Source organism: Aulonocara sp. 'chitande type north' Nkhata Bay, linkage group LG10 (genome assembly GCF_057382095.1).
Source record: "Aulonocara sp. 'chitande type north' Nkhata Bay isolate Kocher_YH1m ecotype deep benthic linkage group LG10, A_spYH_male_GT1.1, whole genome shotgun sequence".
Taxonomy (NCBI): Eukaryota; Metazoa; Chordata; class Actinopteri; order Cichliformes; family Cichlidae; genus Aulonocara; species Aulonocara sp. 'chitande type north' Nkhata Bay.
Genome location: NC_141353.1, coordinates 18,178,782 through 18,195,688, shown reverse-complemented (window position 1 = coordinate 18,195,688; position 16,907 = coordinate 18,178,782). Strand labels below are relative to the sequence as shown.

General features: G+C 41.2%; 3 protein-coding genes across 5 annotated transcripts; 2 read left to right on the top strand and 1 right to left on the bottom strand.

Moving 5' to 3' along the window:
- The first annotated feature begins 130 nt into the window (after nucleotides 1-130).
- Nucleotides 131-7,300, top strand: smpd1 (sphingomyelin phosphodiesterase 1). The gene is made up of 9 exons (XM_086308789.1): nucleotides 131-313; nucleotides 538-799; nucleotides 1,903-2,223; nucleotides 2,530-2,810; nucleotides 3,064-3,237; nucleotides 4,036-4,207; nucleotides 4,330-4,406; nucleotides 4,773-4,918; nucleotides 5,000-7,300. Exons 2-9 carry the CDS (start codon nucleotides 581-583, stop codon nucleotides 5,416-5,418), a joined length of 1,809 nt encoding a protein of 602 aa, XP_086164915.1. The 5' UTR covers nucleotides 131-313; nucleotides 538-580; the 3' UTR covers nucleotides 5,419-7,300.
- On the bottom strand, nucleotides 6,564-13,233 carry tpte (transmembrane phosphatase with tensin homology). Of its 3 annotated transcripts, none has more exons than XM_086308792.1 (19): nucleotides 13,116-13,233; nucleotides 12,100-12,190; nucleotides 11,928-12,008; nucleotides 11,801-11,848; nucleotides 11,538-11,699; nucleotides 10,891-11,010; nucleotides 10,211-10,310; nucleotides 10,056-10,119; nucleotides 9,878-9,942; nucleotides 9,677-9,737; nucleotides 9,510-9,591; nucleotides 9,218-9,306; nucleotides 9,059-9,120; nucleotides 8,883-8,963; nucleotides 8,018-8,123; nucleotides 7,821-7,918; nucleotides 7,644-7,739; nucleotides 7,488-7,558; nucleotides 6,564-7,392 (listed from the first exon to the last, which is right to left on the bottom strand). In XM_086308792.1, the coding sequence occupies exons 2-19, from the start codon at nucleotides 12,144-12,146 to the stop codon at nucleotides 7,287-7,289; spliced, it is 1,539 nt and encodes a 512-aa protein (XP_086164918.1). In that variant the 5' UTR covers nucleotides 12,147-12,190; nucleotides 13,116-13,233; the 3' UTR covers nucleotides 6,564-7,286. The 3 variants fall into 3 exon arrangements, with proteins under 3 accessions (XP_086164918.1, XP_086164916.1, XP_086164917.1); XM_086308790.1 differs by lacking the exon at nucleotides 13,116-13,233 and adding an exon at nucleotides 12,613-13,052; XM_086308791.1 differs by lacking the exon at nucleotides 13,116-13,233 and adding an exon at nucleotides 12,459-12,605.
- Nucleotides 13,234-13,698: 465 nt separating this feature from the next.
- Nucleotides 13,699-16,246, top strand: fgl1b (fibrinogen like 1B). Its single transcript, XM_086307479.1, has 9 exons — nucleotides 13,699-13,803; nucleotides 13,916-14,002; nucleotides 14,185-14,458; nucleotides 14,636-14,795; nucleotides 14,927-15,024; nucleotides 15,173-15,261; nucleotides 15,348-15,473; nucleotides 15,599-15,663; nucleotides 15,805-16,246. The coding sequence occupies exons 1-9, from the start codon at nucleotides 13,798-13,800 to the stop codon at nucleotides 15,983-15,985; spliced, it is 1,086 nt and encodes a 361-aa protein (XP_086163605.1). The 5' UTR covers nucleotides 13,699-13,797; the 3' UTR covers nucleotides 15,986-16,246.
- The last annotated feature ends 661 nt before the right edge of the window (nucleotides 16,247-16,907 follow it).

Sequence of the window (16,907 nt, the reverse complement as noted above, 5' to 3'; positions counted from 1 at the left end):
GAGGTAAAAATATAAACGGTCAGCGCGTGACCTCAGCTTTGACTTCATTTGACAGCTGCAGACTGTGGGCCAATCAGAAAACAGGAGGGGGGGGGGGAGCGCACGAGTGAACCCGGCCTCACGTGACGTGTCAGCTGACTTTTTCAGAAGTCAGAGGAAGCAGCAGCAGCGGCTGAGGTGACAGTCGGACTTCCACAAAGAAAGAAGGCTGCCGTGCTCATTTCGTTGCACTTTGTGGACGTGGGAGCTGGGCCGCTCTTGACCTTCCCGCTTCTCACTCAGGGAAAACTGCGGCACTTTGTTATATTCAGAGGTATGGTATCAGAAGAGTAGCTAGCTTTGTTAAGTGTGTGTTCTCGCTGCTGCTGTGTTAGTAGCTGACATACAGAGGAATATTGCTTGCGGTTGTTTGTGAGTCACTTATTCTGAAGCTGAAGCTGAAGTGTTAAGTTAAGCACCGCGACAGTAAGTGTTACTTCCTTGACACCCATCCTTGTTTTGTTCTTGTTGTGCCTGTTGTGTTGCTGTCCTGTACAGAGGCTGAGGCAAACGCTCTCTGAGGACACCTGCTGTCTGGACCATGAGGCTCTCCTCTCAGCCGCCCTCTTTTGGGCTGATAACCTGCTCTTTGGTCTTGATATTGCCGCTGTTTGGCTCCTGTCATCCAGCGCAGCTTTCCGGAAACCCCAGCCTGGTGTTCATGGAGCAGCTGAGCCACTCAAGTGTCAGATTCAACTGGAGAAATGTCACCTGCTACGTCTGCAAAGCTGTCTTCACCATTGTTGATGTTGCCCTTCTGGTAATGTGTTAAAAATGTCCTATTAAACCACAAGTTGCACAAGTGCAACAGACCATCCGGTCCTTAGAGCAGCTCAGGAAGTCATTTGTTTTAAAAGTGAAAAACATTTAGGAGACGTTTACTGGAGTATTAAAACTGCATTTAAGTGTAGTTATACATTACTTGTTGTTGTGGACTGCATTTTGACTACATGTATAATTAGAGCTTACGTTTTTACAGTCCGTAGAAAATCTTGATCAAAGTCCAACAAATGTTGGAAGACTGCAGCTGCCTCATAAAATGCTGTGCAGGAAGATTATGTTTTCCATATTAACCTGCATCATGAAATAGTGAGAGGTGCTTCTAGTATATTCAATATTCCCTTTACCATTTACATCAGTGTGTTTTCTAATGTTGAGAAGTAGAAACATTTAAACTGGATGGCTGAAGACTAGATTTGATATCAACATATGCTTCTGGTTTAACTGTTTTTTGTTTTTTTGTTTGTTTGTTTTTTATTTCTTCTTTGTGATTTGTGGTTTGTTCCGTTTATTGCACATTGTCCAACTTCCTAAACTGAACAAGGGACTTCTCTTAAGCTGTGGCAGTTACGCTTTTATTTATTTGTTTATTCAATTCTGGTACAGCCAAATTGGGTTAAAAAGACAATAAATCTGAGCAGTTCGCATTATGTTTCCAAATGTGAATCACCAATTATGTTAGAGAATATTACTGCACTTGCAGAGCATAAAAAGTTTAAAAATGTTCGTGGTGTATGATACAAGTCGTATGACACTCTGCTTCTTCTGTGTTTAGCATAAAAGTCCTTAGACTATGTCATGTGGTCTCTATTGACCACAAATAACATGTTTATCGTTAGCTGTAACTGCTGACCTCAACCACATGTGTTTGCATATTCTCCTGTTTTTTAAGTGCAGATGCTGCACTTAAATTCTGTGACTTATGTTCGTACTGTGAAATGTTTCTTTGAGCATGTTTAAATTCAGATTGTTCTAAACAAATTTTAGCTTGGCCTGCTTTGCAGGAAGTTCAAATGCAGTGGTTCGTTTTCTTAATTTCCTCCTCTCAGAGCTTGTTTTTTCTCTGTTAACCCCTTCCCCCAGAGTGATGCAAATGAAGAGCGAGTGGCACAAGCAGTAGGTGAGGCGTGTATCCGTCTCCATCTGGCTGATGAGCAAGTCTGTCGGGATATAATTGAGCTGTTCAGGGATGACTTCATAAGGGCCCTGCAGGAGTCATTTCTGTGGCCCACTGAAGCGTGTGCTATACTGGTGGGCCCTTCCTGTGGCAAATTTGATGTGTATGCACCTTGGAACATCACTTTGCCAAATGTTCCTAAGCCCCCCGTTAAACCACCCTCTCCTCCCAAACCGGGTTCTCCACAGAGCAGAGTACTGTTTCTCACAGACGTCCACTGGGACAGGGTGAGTGTGTGAAACGAAAAGAGCCAAAATTGAAATTGAAGTGAAATCCTGGCAAACTTGGCTATTCTTGTCCTAATTTTGTGTATATATGTAGTCCCTCAAAGTGTGTCTGTCAGTAGGTGTGTATATGAAACCTTTTTATATTAAGGTCATACGTTTGTTAAAAACAAGGTTAAAGTTAGTGATTTACAGCGTCTGTATATTTTCGGCTTGACTCAGCATAAAGTGTTATGGCTTTGATCACCTGACTTGTTTTGGTTTAACTCGTGCCTTAAAAAAAATATTACTCTTTGTTCCTCCTGACAGGAATATGACGTCGGCAGTGCTGCAGACTGCAAGGAACCTCTGTGTTGTCGTAACAATTCAGGCTCTCCAAACTTGAGCAGGAGGAAGGCTGGGCACTGGGGAACTTATGGAAAGTGTGACCTGCCTCTTTGGACAGTGGAGAACCTTCTGGAAAATGCTGCCAAAGCTGGGCCATGGGACTGGGTTTACTGGACTGGAGACATACCAGCACACAATGTGTGGTCACAGACCAGGGAGCAGCAGTTGTCAGAGCTTACTGTCATCTCCAGACTCATCCACAAGTAAGTTAGCTTTAAGTTTAACTGACTTTTTTTGATACGTGCTACTTTAGCTCATAAAACAGCAGATCAGAGTAGTTTTAATATTATAAAACTAACAATATATGTTGTGCTGGTTTATGGCTACATTCATTACAAACACACTGTAGTCTGACTCAGACCATGTTAACATTCATAGGGTTGTCCAGTCATAAGTTTGTCATGTGCTATCTTGAACTGGTCCAATCTCATGTTGACTCTTAACTTTTGTCCTCAGACACCTGGGACCTAATGTGATGGTTTACCCTGCTGTAGGAAACCACGAGAGCACACCAGTAAACAGCTTCCCTCCACCCTATATTCATGGCAACAGATCCTCTTCCTGGCTATATGACCAAATGGCAGAGGAATGGGCCCCGTGGTTGCCAGATCAGGCATTGAAGACTTTAAGGTTACTGAATTTTATGATTTTATTATATGTGAATGTCCTTTGCCACAGTACTGCAGTTAAAGCTACCCGTAGGTAACAAAGCATTTACACTGGAACACGAGGAAACTGTGTTTATGATGCAGTTTCACTTTGACTGGTTACCAGTGATGGAAAGTGTTTCTTATAAACTTACTGGCCACTTTTTTAGGTGTAGCTGTTAAACTGCTCATTAATGCAGATATCTAAACAGCCAATCACATAGCAGCAACTAACCTGATTAACTGCTCATTAATGCAACTATCTCATTAGGCAATCACATGACAGCCACTCAGTGTGTTTAATCACGCAGACATGATGAAGACAGTCTGCTGAAGTTCAAACCGAACATCAGAATGTGGAACATGGTTATTTAATTTAATTTGAATGTGGTATGGTTGGTGGTGTCAGATGGACTGGTGTGATTATGTCCGAAACTGCTGATCTGTTGGGATTTTCCCACTCAACCATTTCTAGGATTTACAGAGAATGGGCTGAAAAAGAGAAAATGCCCAGTGAACAGCAGTTCTTTGGGTGAAAATTCCTTGTTGATGCCAGAGGTCGGAGAAGAACCTAAAGAACCATTTGTTACAACCATGGTATACAAATGGGCTACAAAAGACCACTTCGGTCCCAGTCCTGTTGTTGTATACACTCACTGGCCTCTGCTGGCCAGTAAGTGTATACAACACTTTGAGCTTCAATAAGTGACCCAGAGCCTGATAATGTCTAGAGTTTCATTTAAATTTGAGTCATTCAGAGGTCCTGTTGTTGTAATTACAGATATGGAGGATTCTACACAGTGCAGATTCAGCCTGGTCTGAGGCTGGTTTCTCTCAATATGAACTTTTGTGCACGAGAAAACTTTTGGCTGATGGTGAACTCCACCGATCCCGGGGATCAGCTGCAGTGGCTCATACACATTCTCCAGGCCAGCGAGGACAAGGGAGAAAAAGTGAGTTTGATCATTTAACACTGTGACATTGGGATTCTCTTATTTTAATTACCTCTGATCTCATTTATTAAGCAAAGGAAAACATTTCTTTTTCTTTAAAAATATCTCCTCCTTTATTGTAGGTACATATCATTGGTCACATCCCACCTGGCCTTTGTCTTAGCAGCTGGAGCTGGAACTATTATCACATTGTCAACAGGTAGCTGCAGTAGCCACTGAAGATTTAATATAAAGCTGTTAGAAACTGTTAGAAGATAACTGGAGTACTAAAGTCAGTCTGGCTACCTCTTTGTCACTTGGAGAATGATTTGGGCTCGTATTCATTAAGCAATGGTTTATTGTTTAATTGCAGAGCATTAAATGTTTCCCAATGTGAATTTAGAAAAGGTGCGTGTGTAATGCTGATCAATGCAACTAAATCCCAATAAGCAGTATTCTTGGAATTACAGCAGCGAGATACAGAGCTGGCTTATTACTAGAAATACTTTTCAGCATCTGAAGCATGTGAACAGAGATGAATTGGTTGGTTTCTCTTTGGTAAACTACTCTCGCATCCTTTCTTCAGGTATGAAAGTACAATCACTGGACAGTTTTTTGGCCATACGCACCTGGATGAGTTCCAGATGTTTTATGATGAGGAAACCATGACCCACCCATTGGGGGTAGTGTTTATTGCTCCCAGTGTCACTACCTTTGTTGGCCTTAATCCAGGTGAGTTAATAATTGAGTTAAATCATCTTCCAGCATTTCATAAGCAGCACACTCACACGCAGCAAAAATATATCTTTTCAGGATACCGTGTCTACTATGTTGATGGGAACTACCAAGGAAGCTCTCGGCTGGTACTCGACCATGAAACCTACATCATGAACCTTACAGAGGCAAACCACAGTCCATGGGCACCACATAGTCCACAAAAGGATCCTAAATGGACACTACTGTACCGTGCCACTGAAGCTTATGGTCTGTCTACTCTGTTCCCCTCCGATTTTAATCGGCTGATTGGGACCTTTATCAATGATGATCCTGTCTTCCAGAAGTTCTGGTATTTGAGGTATAAAGGACACGTCTCAAAGCCTTGCAAAGAGGTCTGCAAGACCGGTATACTGTGCTACCTGCGAAGTGGGCGTTATGATGACCTGAAGCAGTGCGACTACCTTAATGGTTTTAAAGGAAGCTTAGCCAGAGCTGCCACAAAAACTCTCTGTTGATCTGATGGAGTTTAGCCTGGAAAAGGCAGGGTGAGGGGGAAAAAGCAATATGACTAAATATGATACTGAGCCAAAAACAAATCATCCTCTGTTGCAGATGGACAATGATTGTTTTTGTTTTTATAGGTTTGGTTTCATAAAGTCACTTGACCTATTATTCATGTTTACATGGATGTGGAACTTAGAAACCCAACTTGAGTATTTGCTGTGCCTCATCACTAATAATGTGTTTTAAATCACTTAGATGAATGTGGGACGGTTGACTTTTTTTCTTTAATGTCAGTTGTGAAAAGGGTGGTTAAAATTGTTCTGAAGCGCACACAGTGTTAGGCATTACAAGGATTCTTCAGTTCTCATGATTTAAGCAGTTCTTTTGAAGCCAGTGCCTTTTCTTTTTTTTCTTTTTTTTTGTTAAACATGAACTTATCGATTCTTGCGATATATCTTTTAAACCTCTGTCCCTCTGAAATTTTAGTCATCCATTAATTTTCTTCTTTTTATATAAATTTGGGGTTGCAAAGTGGCTGGAGCCTTTCCAGCGGTCGTGGGGCAAGAGGTGGAGCACACCCTCTATAGGTTGCAAGCCTGTGGCTAACACAGACAGGCAGCCATTCACACCCACATTGACACAAGAACCGACACATATACAGTAACCTTGCAAACTCCACACAGAAAGACACCTGCTGGCAGACCTTATTCTTGTGCCGCGATGAAGCTAATCTCAGTCCCACAGTGTGACTCAAATGTTCTGGCACTTTAATATCTTTTTTTTTTTTTAAGTCCTTCGTCAGCACCATTGTTTGGATTTTAGGCCTGTGCTTTATGTAATCCACCTTATGTGCAACATTTTTTGCCTCAGCAAAAACATCTTTTAGCCAACCAAAGAGCAGTATTTTACATTCCTAATGTTTACTTCTGCCTGCACTTTGTTTTTAGCCACTTTCTTTAGCAGTGAATAAATCTGACATGCTTGTTTGGCTCCTCAAATCTGGGGAATTAATGGTGTAACAGGAAAGTGCTTGTAATATAAGCAGTAATTTAAGCGATTGTACAGAGTGTGAATAAAATTGCTTGCTCGTTACCTATTTGTGGGGCAAATATTGAGTTTAAATTAAAATGATTATTTTTAATTAATCAAACACATGCACAGCTCCAACACTTTATTACAGTTTTTTGTTCTTCAGAAATTTGATACAAAAACTGCCATCAAATCATTATTTGCATTGAAGTGACCCTTAATTCATCAAAATCAATACAGTTTCTACAATAGCTGCTGCTTTGAAAGCTCAAATTCTAAATCATTGTGAGACTAACATCTTTTCTGAGCTCTCGTTAGCAATGTCTTAGCTTCCTCTCTCCCTTTTCCACATTTCCACCAAAGACAACTCTAACCCTAACCAATACCTAGGCTACTTTAGGTTTCAATAAATCCTCAAGTGGGGCTGAATAGGTAACAGCATTGGGAAATAGTTCACAAATAAAGCACTGAGCTATGAAAAGAAAAGCCACATATAGCTTTATAATTTCATGAATGCTAAATGTTGATCATTTTACTACATACAACAAAAGTACCTGCACATACAGATTAATTTAAATGTGGACATTATTCTTTGTGTATTGGTAATTCTCCATGTCTCACAAATTTAAGTGGCAAAAGCTGAGAGTAGAATTTTAGTCTACATTATTTGTAAAGTGGAGAATTGTAAGCACTTAAGATCACAACATTTAAACATGTAAATGTGCGGTATTCCTCTGGTCAATTTTAAACACCAAAACTGCATTTTTTAAATTAGTGTTCAATTTGCATATTTCTGTTCATTATGCATCATTAAAGCTAGAACAGGTTTTCCCATCTTTCGATCTTTCTTTTATTCAGATTCTAAGAAGAACATAGTGACACCAAAGTCTTCCTTGTACAGGTCCCAGGTCTTTGGTTTGTGTGGGTTGTCCAGCTCTTCCCTGGGTAAAAACAACCTGAGGACAGTTTAAAGAGTGTAAGTCATGATAATACAGTCAAAAGAATACAAAAAAACGGTCTCTGATCTGCTGAAATAGAAAAAGAAACACACTTGTTATCTTCTATGAAGGATGTATTGAACCAGAAGTAGAATGGAACATCTTCATATCCTTTCGGGAGACCCTAAGGGTGATGAGAACAGATCACATGAATCTAATTCACAAGCTTTCCTTTAATATAGGTGAAAGGTGAAAAAGTAAGCACTCACTGCACTCGATTCAAACATGACCTTCACATCTCCTTCAACCACAGGTCCATTCTGCAGGCTGATGACTGCTGCGTTATTACCCACATCAGGAAATACCTAACAAAACGCATAAACGGGTTAAAACGCTAAAACTCTTCAATCCTGTTGTGTGAATTTGTGAGTGTGTGACAGACTTACCGTGCAGTTCTCCTGCTTGGCACACACACACTCAAACACCAGCTCTTTTCTCACAATTATCTTGACCTTGAAATCGCTACCATTACCTTTACCAACGCCTGAGCAGGAGTAGAGGGAGAAAAAAAAAAAAAAAGCTCATATGTGCCACTGTTGGTGGTGCAGCTATAAACGAACATGATTCAGGTTTTCTAGTTTACCTGCTATGGAGTGGATACGGATGCTTTTAATCCTGAGGCTTTTCGGTGGAGGCAATTGTCTGTTGAACTTATTCTTCATGATTTCATAGTACCCTACGTACCGGCTCTGCAGGACACAAAAACAACAAAACCTTTTAACATATTGTGGCTGTAGGAGGTAGAGCAAGCCATCTACTAATTGGAAGGTTGGTGGTTTGATCCCTGGCTCTGCCTAGTCTGCATACCAAATATCCTTGGGCAAGATATTAACCCCAAGTAGCTATGTGATGCATCCATCGGAGTATGAATGTGTGTGAATGGTGGTTAGAAAGCATAGAAGATAGTGAATATGTGAATTTGGCATGTTCTATAGAGCGCTTTGAGTACTCTGGGAAAGTAGAAAAGAATAAGAATCAGTCCATTTACCATTAAAAAAAGCAAGCATTTAGTTTTTGTACGTGTATTCCAACAGGCTTAAGAAGATGTTGAGACTCCAGAATCCCTTTTATGCTTCTTGGAATTGATTTCACCGGTGCCTAAAACTCTAATATACTTATTCCAAAAGACATTCCTTTACTATTTGTTTTGATGATGGTTGTGAAGAGCGATGTCTCACAGGTACGCCCAAAATCTCCCACAAATGATTTGTAAGACAGAACCCTTGGCTGTTTCCAAATACTTTCCTAGAAAAGGTTTGGCCAAAACCTGGCAACTTTCTGTGGCGATGTTACAAATTTTGTGTAAAAAAAAAAAACAAAATAGTTGCCTCACATGTGAAGAAGGCCGTTGTATTGCTGCCATGCTTTTGTGTTTCTGCCACATGGAGCTGCTCATCATAATGATTAGAGGTCTTCACTACAAAGAGTTTTTGATGACTTGTTGTTACCTGAGAGGGAGTCTCCACCCCCTGAAACTTGGAGCTCTGACTTTTGTCCGTCCTCCGCTCGCCAAAATACTCCAGACTGTCCTTCAGTGCGAAAAGAAACAGATGTAAGGATATAGCTTTGTTTTAAAGCACTTATCTATTTACCCTAGTTTCACAAGTAAGTAAGAGAGATGTACCTGTGCACTCTCAAACTGGTCACTGTCGATAAGCCAGGTGCACACCATAGTACCGGTGCGTCCTGGGAAAGGGAGCAGTAGAATTCACATTTAAAAAGACGCATATTTTCAAATAAGTGATCCAATGATAATGAGTCAAGGAGAGCTCACTAATGTTACCTTTCCCTCCTTTGCAGTGGATCGCAATGATGTTTTGGGGATCAGCAGACATCCACTCTCTCACGCTCGCTGTGTATTTGAGCATGTCCCTGAAACAATCCAGTACAAGAACAAAGAAATAAGGTGTGAAAATACTAATTGGCACTGGAATTGATGCAGTTGTGATGCATCTTTTTCCTGGATCCGAGTCATTTATAGAAATGCTTGAAGTCTCAACATTGGTATAGGTTTACTACAAGAAAAAGATCCAGATTAAAGAAAAGGCCACATATGAAACAGAAACCGTGCTCACTCCAAGGAGGGGACATTGTGGTCATCAATAAACACCCGTTCAACCCTGTAGTGGAAGAACTGGGGGTCGTAGCCTTTCTCACCTGGAAGCAAAAAGAAACTACGCTGTTTTGTAATCCTCAACAAAAGGGCATACAGTGCATGTGAGGAAAGGTTGTGCACACTTACTGCAAAGATTGTAAACTTTATAATGGCCTTCATGTTTAGTGTCTAGAAACCTTGCCACTTCCTGCACAAAGAGAGAAGAGAAGTCAGTTAAAAGCCAATGGTAACTGTGATTGGGCTCATCTTGATCTTTGTCTATGTTATTATTATGTTTGTAAAATGAAGCAGGTGGTGCATGGTTCGCATCCAAGGCCACTCACTTACCCTGATTGGATTCCTATAGAAGGCTTGCTTCCCAGAGGAGGGGAAAGACATGGCGATGACGCGGTCTACAGAGCGGGTAAAGATGCAAAATCATTGTTTTTCTTTTCTTTTTTTCTTTTTTTTAAATCTCAAAATGTATTTTCCTGACATGCATAATTGTTTAACTTCAAACACCTGCCTGTGACATAGGTAAGATCGAGGTCAAATCCATCCTTCTGATAACGCCGCTTGTTTTCAGAAATCTGAAAAATAAGCAATTTTTCCAGTGTTCTTTCTTGATGCCAACCCTAACACTTGTAACTGTCCAGTTTGCGTCTAGAATGACGACCTTACCATCCTCCTGGTGACTTTCTCCAGCTCTTTCTTCTGAGCAGCCAGTCTGAAAACCCTCACGAGGATTATTATTCTCAAGAAGCGGAGAAATGTCACAACCCTGAAAGGAAAATTGCAAAAGTGAATCATTATTCCAGGTGTTCGAAGTCCAGTGCATTCAAAAGGAGATTATAAAATCTGTAATATGGTTTACGATACTCTATGCAACTACTGCATGTAGCTTAAAACCATATGGTTAAGCTAAACAGTCATTAGACAATCAGCCAAGTCAGTCATTCATTCTCAGATTTTCACCACCAAATAAGAAAACAAAAATAACTTCAACATTTTTTTGCTTTTGTTTTTAAAGTACAATATGGCTAATTGCAAATTTACTGAAAACATTGCTCTATTGCTTTCTTTTTGGAGTAGTTTGTACACAGATCTATGAGGTCAGTCAGGAATCATAAGAGAAAACAAGTAGGTGGGCTATTGGTGTAAATTCCCATATGGAAAAGAAATACAAGATTTTTTTTAATTCAAATATTAAATGTGTTATACTATGATATGCTCATTAAAGTGGCCCCTTTTGCATTTTTCTTATCCAACAAAATGTTTATTTACTGATCATACTTAATTGTTTAATTGTTCCTTCCGACTGTATGCCTGTTGTGATGGGAATGCAATGAGCAAACATGTACCTGGGGATGAGGCTGGGACCTGACAGGTCAGAGAAGGTGTAGACCATGGTGACCACCAGTGTGACAATCACCACGCAGGCGTCTATGATGTTCAGCTTGGAGCTGAAGTACACTTTGAAACTAAAAGGAGGCCAAGATAAGTGGAAACATGACACAAGACAATTAGTATACAGCTGGAGAAAGACTCCGCACAGATCATGCAATGGACATATTCAGTGATTTCTCTGACACTCTGATGACTGTGCCATTACATTTCCTAATCCCTAACCCAAAACATTTCCTGTCTGACTTCCTTTTCACAACTTCCTGTTTAATGACAAATCAGACTTGGTTTCAGCTGATTCAAAACTCCGGTGGGAATCACTGCTTTAAACATTTCTCTTTCTCACATTAGCACGGAAACAGTTGCGATCGCGATCCACTGCATCAATGTGAACACTTCTTCTAGCGCAGTGTCAGCAAAAAATTACTTTTGCAAAAGCAAGTTTTGTCTGATTTGTTAGGCAATCCACTGGCTTCCTCAGAACAGAGGCTATTCTTCCTGGAAGGCTGGCTCATGCGCATGACTTCTTACTCACAAACGGGTGTTGATGGTTACAGAGGTGCAGAAAACAACGACTAGACTCCCACAAGCATTTCTCACTCACCCCTCCACATAGACACGCAGGAGGACATCGGCAAGGAAGAAGAAAGAGATGGTGAGGGACACAGCCTCTAACGCATTTCCAGCATCTCTACTCTTGGCTGGCAGCGAGAGATCCACAATCACCAGCACAAAGTCCACTATGATCAGTGTTACTCCAAATAAACTGGAAAGAAAGACATGCAAATGATGATAAAACATCCACTTAATTAAAAAGACAACCAGGTAGGGGTGTACCCTTTTCCAATTTGCAAAAAACACACTCACCGAAAGCCAAAGGACATGACAAACGGGGCTATCCTTTTCCGAAGATTGCTGCAAAACAGGGGACAGGGTTATATGTGCCTGTATGTAGAGCTGAAGGGTTGTGCAAATTGGATCTCTGTAAACTTACTAGTACAGCGTGTCTGGTAGTGCACTCTCCTCCTTTCCATCATCAATCTCTACTTTAGCGTTCTCCATCTTTGTCATGTTTCTGAGAAGACAGATAGAGATTACGGACAAAGACACACAAATATATGTATTTGTTTGATATATAGAGAGAGATAAATAAATAAAAACCTCACCCATTTACACTTGAGTCTAACCCTGGGCTAAAGTACACAGAGGACATGATGCTTCTGTTTCCTTTCTCTTTTTGTCCTGAACGTGGAGTTTCTGCATTTGGAGACAAAAGCGTGATAAGATTGAGTGCACCCATTTCGGCGCGATGCTACGTGGTTACAATGTGGAAACAAATGAGACAAGAGTGCATAAACTTTGTGTCATCGTCCTAAAACGCTGCTTTTCTTCAAACCAGTCTCTCACGCATTTCCCGGTGCTACCTGCAGGATGCAGGAGTCCACAGCGCGTCCCTAAACCACTACATTCAGCTGCAGCACGTACAAAGAAACTGCTCAAGAAAGGAATCGCTCATTCCGTTTACCTCTGGGTAAATTTTAACAAAATTTCACCGCCCGGTCCACAGTCTGTGTGATCACCATTCACTGTCCTGTTGCTTTCCTTGCAGCGTTGACGCGTTCACAACAAATCAGACCCTCAAAAAGCCCAACTAAACTAAACTCCCACCGCCTGCTTACCGTCGGGACTGTCATTCGTCAAATTATACGAGACTTCGTCTTGTGACTTCTCCCGGGGACAAAGGAAGACGGTTCAAAGGTTAACCGGGTGGATTTTTTTCTATCCATCCACTATTCCTCATCGTTTTTGCAAACGTAGCGGTTTCGAACTTCCTGGAGCTCAGTAGAAAAAAAAAAGAAAAAACAGGAGGAAAAAATGCCCCCCCTCTTTATTCATATTTCCTCCTCAGCTTACTTTGACTCAAAAACAGAGTCTGACGGTAACCCTTCTGCACAGACGTATTTAAACCGCCGATAGTTACTAAACTAGCCCAACGGGCTGCCTAATTTGGAACATCTGGTTCTAATAGACTGGCCAAAATAACGAAATAGTACATTCCTGCCTTTTGCGTCACTTGTTTGTTTGTTTTTTGTCATGAATTCATGAAATTTGGGTATGATATTCAGAAAAGTAAAAAGTAAAAAAAAAAAAATGAAATAAATACATAGAAAACACAAAATACCTCAACTGCTCCCTTTAGGGGTCGCCACAGCGCATGTCTGCCTCCATCTGACCCATTTTCCTTGCATCATCTTTTATTACAACAACCCTCTGCGTGTTTACTTCACATGCAGAGGGTCATTTATCGTCTTCCCACACGCTGACTTCCTACACTACAGTTTGCACCTTTCCCGTGTTTTATACCATTGCATATTAAATATGTGTAAATATTATAACTTTAGTGTCCTGGGTAATGTTCACCCGGATGCTCTGCTGTTCATGAAATTACTAAGAAATCATATATTGCATTACTTTATTGCTCGAATTAGTGTTTGAAGTAGGACATTTATATAAAAAGAATGTAATTTTTTTTAGGAATAATTGTCTCCCCCCAATAGATCACTGTGTTATATTTAAAAGGCAAACCCCACAAGCAGCGCTTCTGGTATGTAAAGAATGGAGCTCTTTCAACATTTTCGGTCAGTGAAGCTATTTGCAGCTCTGAGATCAGCTCTACTTTCAAGACAATGCGATGGTTTATGAAGGAGCAAGCACAAAACTGACCTGAGTTCAGTGTTTGACGAGACCGTTCTAGTCCGAATCCTCTAATGTGAAACATGCAGACGCCCAGCCTATAAATAATGCTGACAAATTTTAGGGGAAGAGAACACTGAACCTGAAGAAAACAAGGGAAGCTTTGTGAAATGAAGGTAAGGCTTGTGGCTTCGAGATTCTTCAGGTGTTTAAAAAAAGCATTTAAAGTTTTGGATAACTTTTTGATTTTTCTTAAAGTTTTAATCTAAATTGTCTTGTTTATTTTAGAAAACGTGGTTTTTCCTAAAAGTCATGCCAGTGTTGCTGTTCTTGACTCTGCTGTGCCCAGTCTTGGTCTCCTCTTCACAGCCGTCTGTATGTATCTACTCTGTAACAAATATTTTCATTTATTTTTGTATTGACTGTGAAAACTGAAAATGTTTGCCTTAAATTGTGTTTTTTCTAGATGTGTAGAAAAAAACTGTGATGCATTACTTGCTTCCTCTGTGTGTTATCAGAATAAAAACAGAGGTATTTTTTTCCTTCCTTATTTTAAGGCAACAGACTCGTGCGGACCTGAGTTTGCTGTTCTCAAGCGCAGCATAAGGAAACTTGAAAATAGTCTTTTGATCAGAAAATGGCAGGTTGAGCACTTGCAGACGCACAAATACTTCCGTCCGTTTCAGCCTGCTGCGTCTAACAGCAAACCTCAGGCTGATTCAGACCCCGATTCTGGTTTAAACCACAACAAGAGCGCAGCACTAGATGGACTGGATATGACGCTGACTAAACCACTTCCACCGACAGGCAGTTTAATTGTATATGATAAAGGTAAGAAAAGCGCACTATGTTTGGTGCAAATCTACAGTGCATGACGCATTTTTCTATTTCTAGTTCACTGAGTTTTGCACATGCACAGCTATTTTTACTTGACATGCAACACAAAGTCAAAATGTCAATGTAAGAACAATAATCAGCAATCTCTGAAGCATTTAGTCTTTCTTCTAGACTGTTCTGAACTGTTCGACAGACAGAGACCATCAAGCGGTTTCTACCGCATAAGACCCAAATTACATCAGGAGCCCTTTTTAGTTTACTGTGACATGGATGATGGAGGAGGGTGGACAGTGTTTCAAAAACGCCGGCATGGAAGAGTTGACTTTCACAGGTAATTGTGCAGAAGAAGTAGCCCACAGCATGTGGGTGGAAGATCCCACAGCCTGTCTATCTAGTATGATGCTGATAAAGCTTGTGGGGTTTTCTGTTTGAAGTCAACTGCCAGCCTACTTCTCATTTCAGAGACTGGGTGGACTACAGAGATGGCTTTGGCGACTTCAAACTGTGGAATGACGAGTTTTGGTTGGGCAATGAACATATTTACTCTCTGCTCTCAGAAGGTCAGCAGGTCACGTTATGCACTAATGCTTCACATTAGACACCCAGTATGTGTTTTTTCATTCATATGTTGCATTTTAAAAAGTTCTATTTCCTGTCTTATTAGCTTCTCCTTTACCAACTTTACTTTGTGTCTTTTTTGTGCTAAAGGTAAGAACCTTGTGAAGATCGATCTTATGGATTGGGATGGACAGAGAAGCTATGCGTTTTATGACAACTTCAGGATCACCGATGAGGCTGTGAGAAAAACACTTTGTGTAGCTTTTCCTTAGAATCATAAGTATAACGATCCTCCCAGGAAACATTGTTCTAATGCTCATTCCAGGATAAATATCGTCTTCAGTATGGGCAGTACAGTGGGTCAGCGGGAGATGCTCTCAGTGGAAGCAGGGGTGTGGTGGAGCAGTGGTCTTCTTGCCTCAGTGGCATGCATTTCAGCACCAGGGATCAGGTTAGTCGCACATCTGTCAAAACCATTACCACTCCAAGATGGCAAGTTGATGTTTCACAGCACGTCTAATAGACTACTCATGTGCAAATGATGAATGTGAAAACACTGATGCCGGTGGTTGACAGGATAACGACCGGTACCTCCAGGGAAGCTGTGCCCAGGAGAATAAAGCAGGTTGGTGGTACAACAGGTGAGGCTGTCACCCACCCTTTCTGTTTCATGATGAGTCTGCATCACTTCAAATGTGATTATGAAGTTTCTGTCCCTTCACCGGGTTTTGTAATTTGGAAAATTTACCTTTGACATTGTGCCCTTAACTTCTGATCTACAGATGTCATGCAGCCAACTTAAATGGAAAATTCTATCGCAGAGGGAAGTACAAAGCCGAGTATGATGACGGTATTGTTTGGGGGACCTGGAAAGGCCTTTGGTATTCACTTAAACACACCACCATGAAGGTGCGGCCTCTGGTTTTCCTAGACGCCGTGGGCAGTGGAGCGGGCGAAATTTAAAAACCTAAACGCTAAAAAACAAAAACAAACATTCTTTGCCATATTTTAATTTCTCCCTTTGCTATTTTTCTATCAAATATCAGTAATACCGTATTGTATGCATTTCTTTCTGTAAAGTGTCTATTAACCAAACACTAAAATAAACAGCATTTCATCCATAACACCTCTCTGATGTTCATTTGATTGTCCTCAAGCATAGTTACAATGGATACAACTGTGTAATTTTCATTACATATTTGACACTGCTTAGATCTCACATTAAACAGTGAAGCTGTCAGGATCTGGAGACTCGACTGGAAAGTGCTATCAGGCACCTGAGTTCCTTGGTCTCCACCCCTGGGCGGAGCCATCTCCCTGCTGCAGTCCTGCACACCTGAGACTGATTCGGGGCAATCAGGTTGAGGATTTAAGGTCCCCTCAGACTCTCCTTCACCGCCAGTGCGTCAAAGACCTCACGTTGGTATTGACTCTACGGCTTTTCACGCTCTTGCCACTTTTTCATTGTTAACCTTGGTTTCATGTGCATTTCCTGGACCTTCGTTGTCATCGCCCTCAACCCCAGCTCGCCTTACCTGCCCTCCAGCCTCACTCACCACCTTGGACACAGCGGAACTCAGGTCTGCCAGCCGTTCCACTACTCCCCTGGACTACCACCGCCTCTCCCTGAAAGCGAGATTCACGCCGATCACCAACGCAACCGCTCCGTTCCCGTCTCAACCTGCTAAATCCCCGTTCACCCCCGACCCACGGCTACTTCGTTAGCAACTCCTTGTCACGAATTCACTGGTTGACTAAATAATAAACACTGCAAAACGTTTGAGCCGTCTCTGTTTGTGGTTATCTGCAATCGAGTCCAATTTATCGGCCCGTGGCCACTGTGACAGAAGCAGTGTAGCTGGTGCGGTTTCAGTATTGTAGAGTA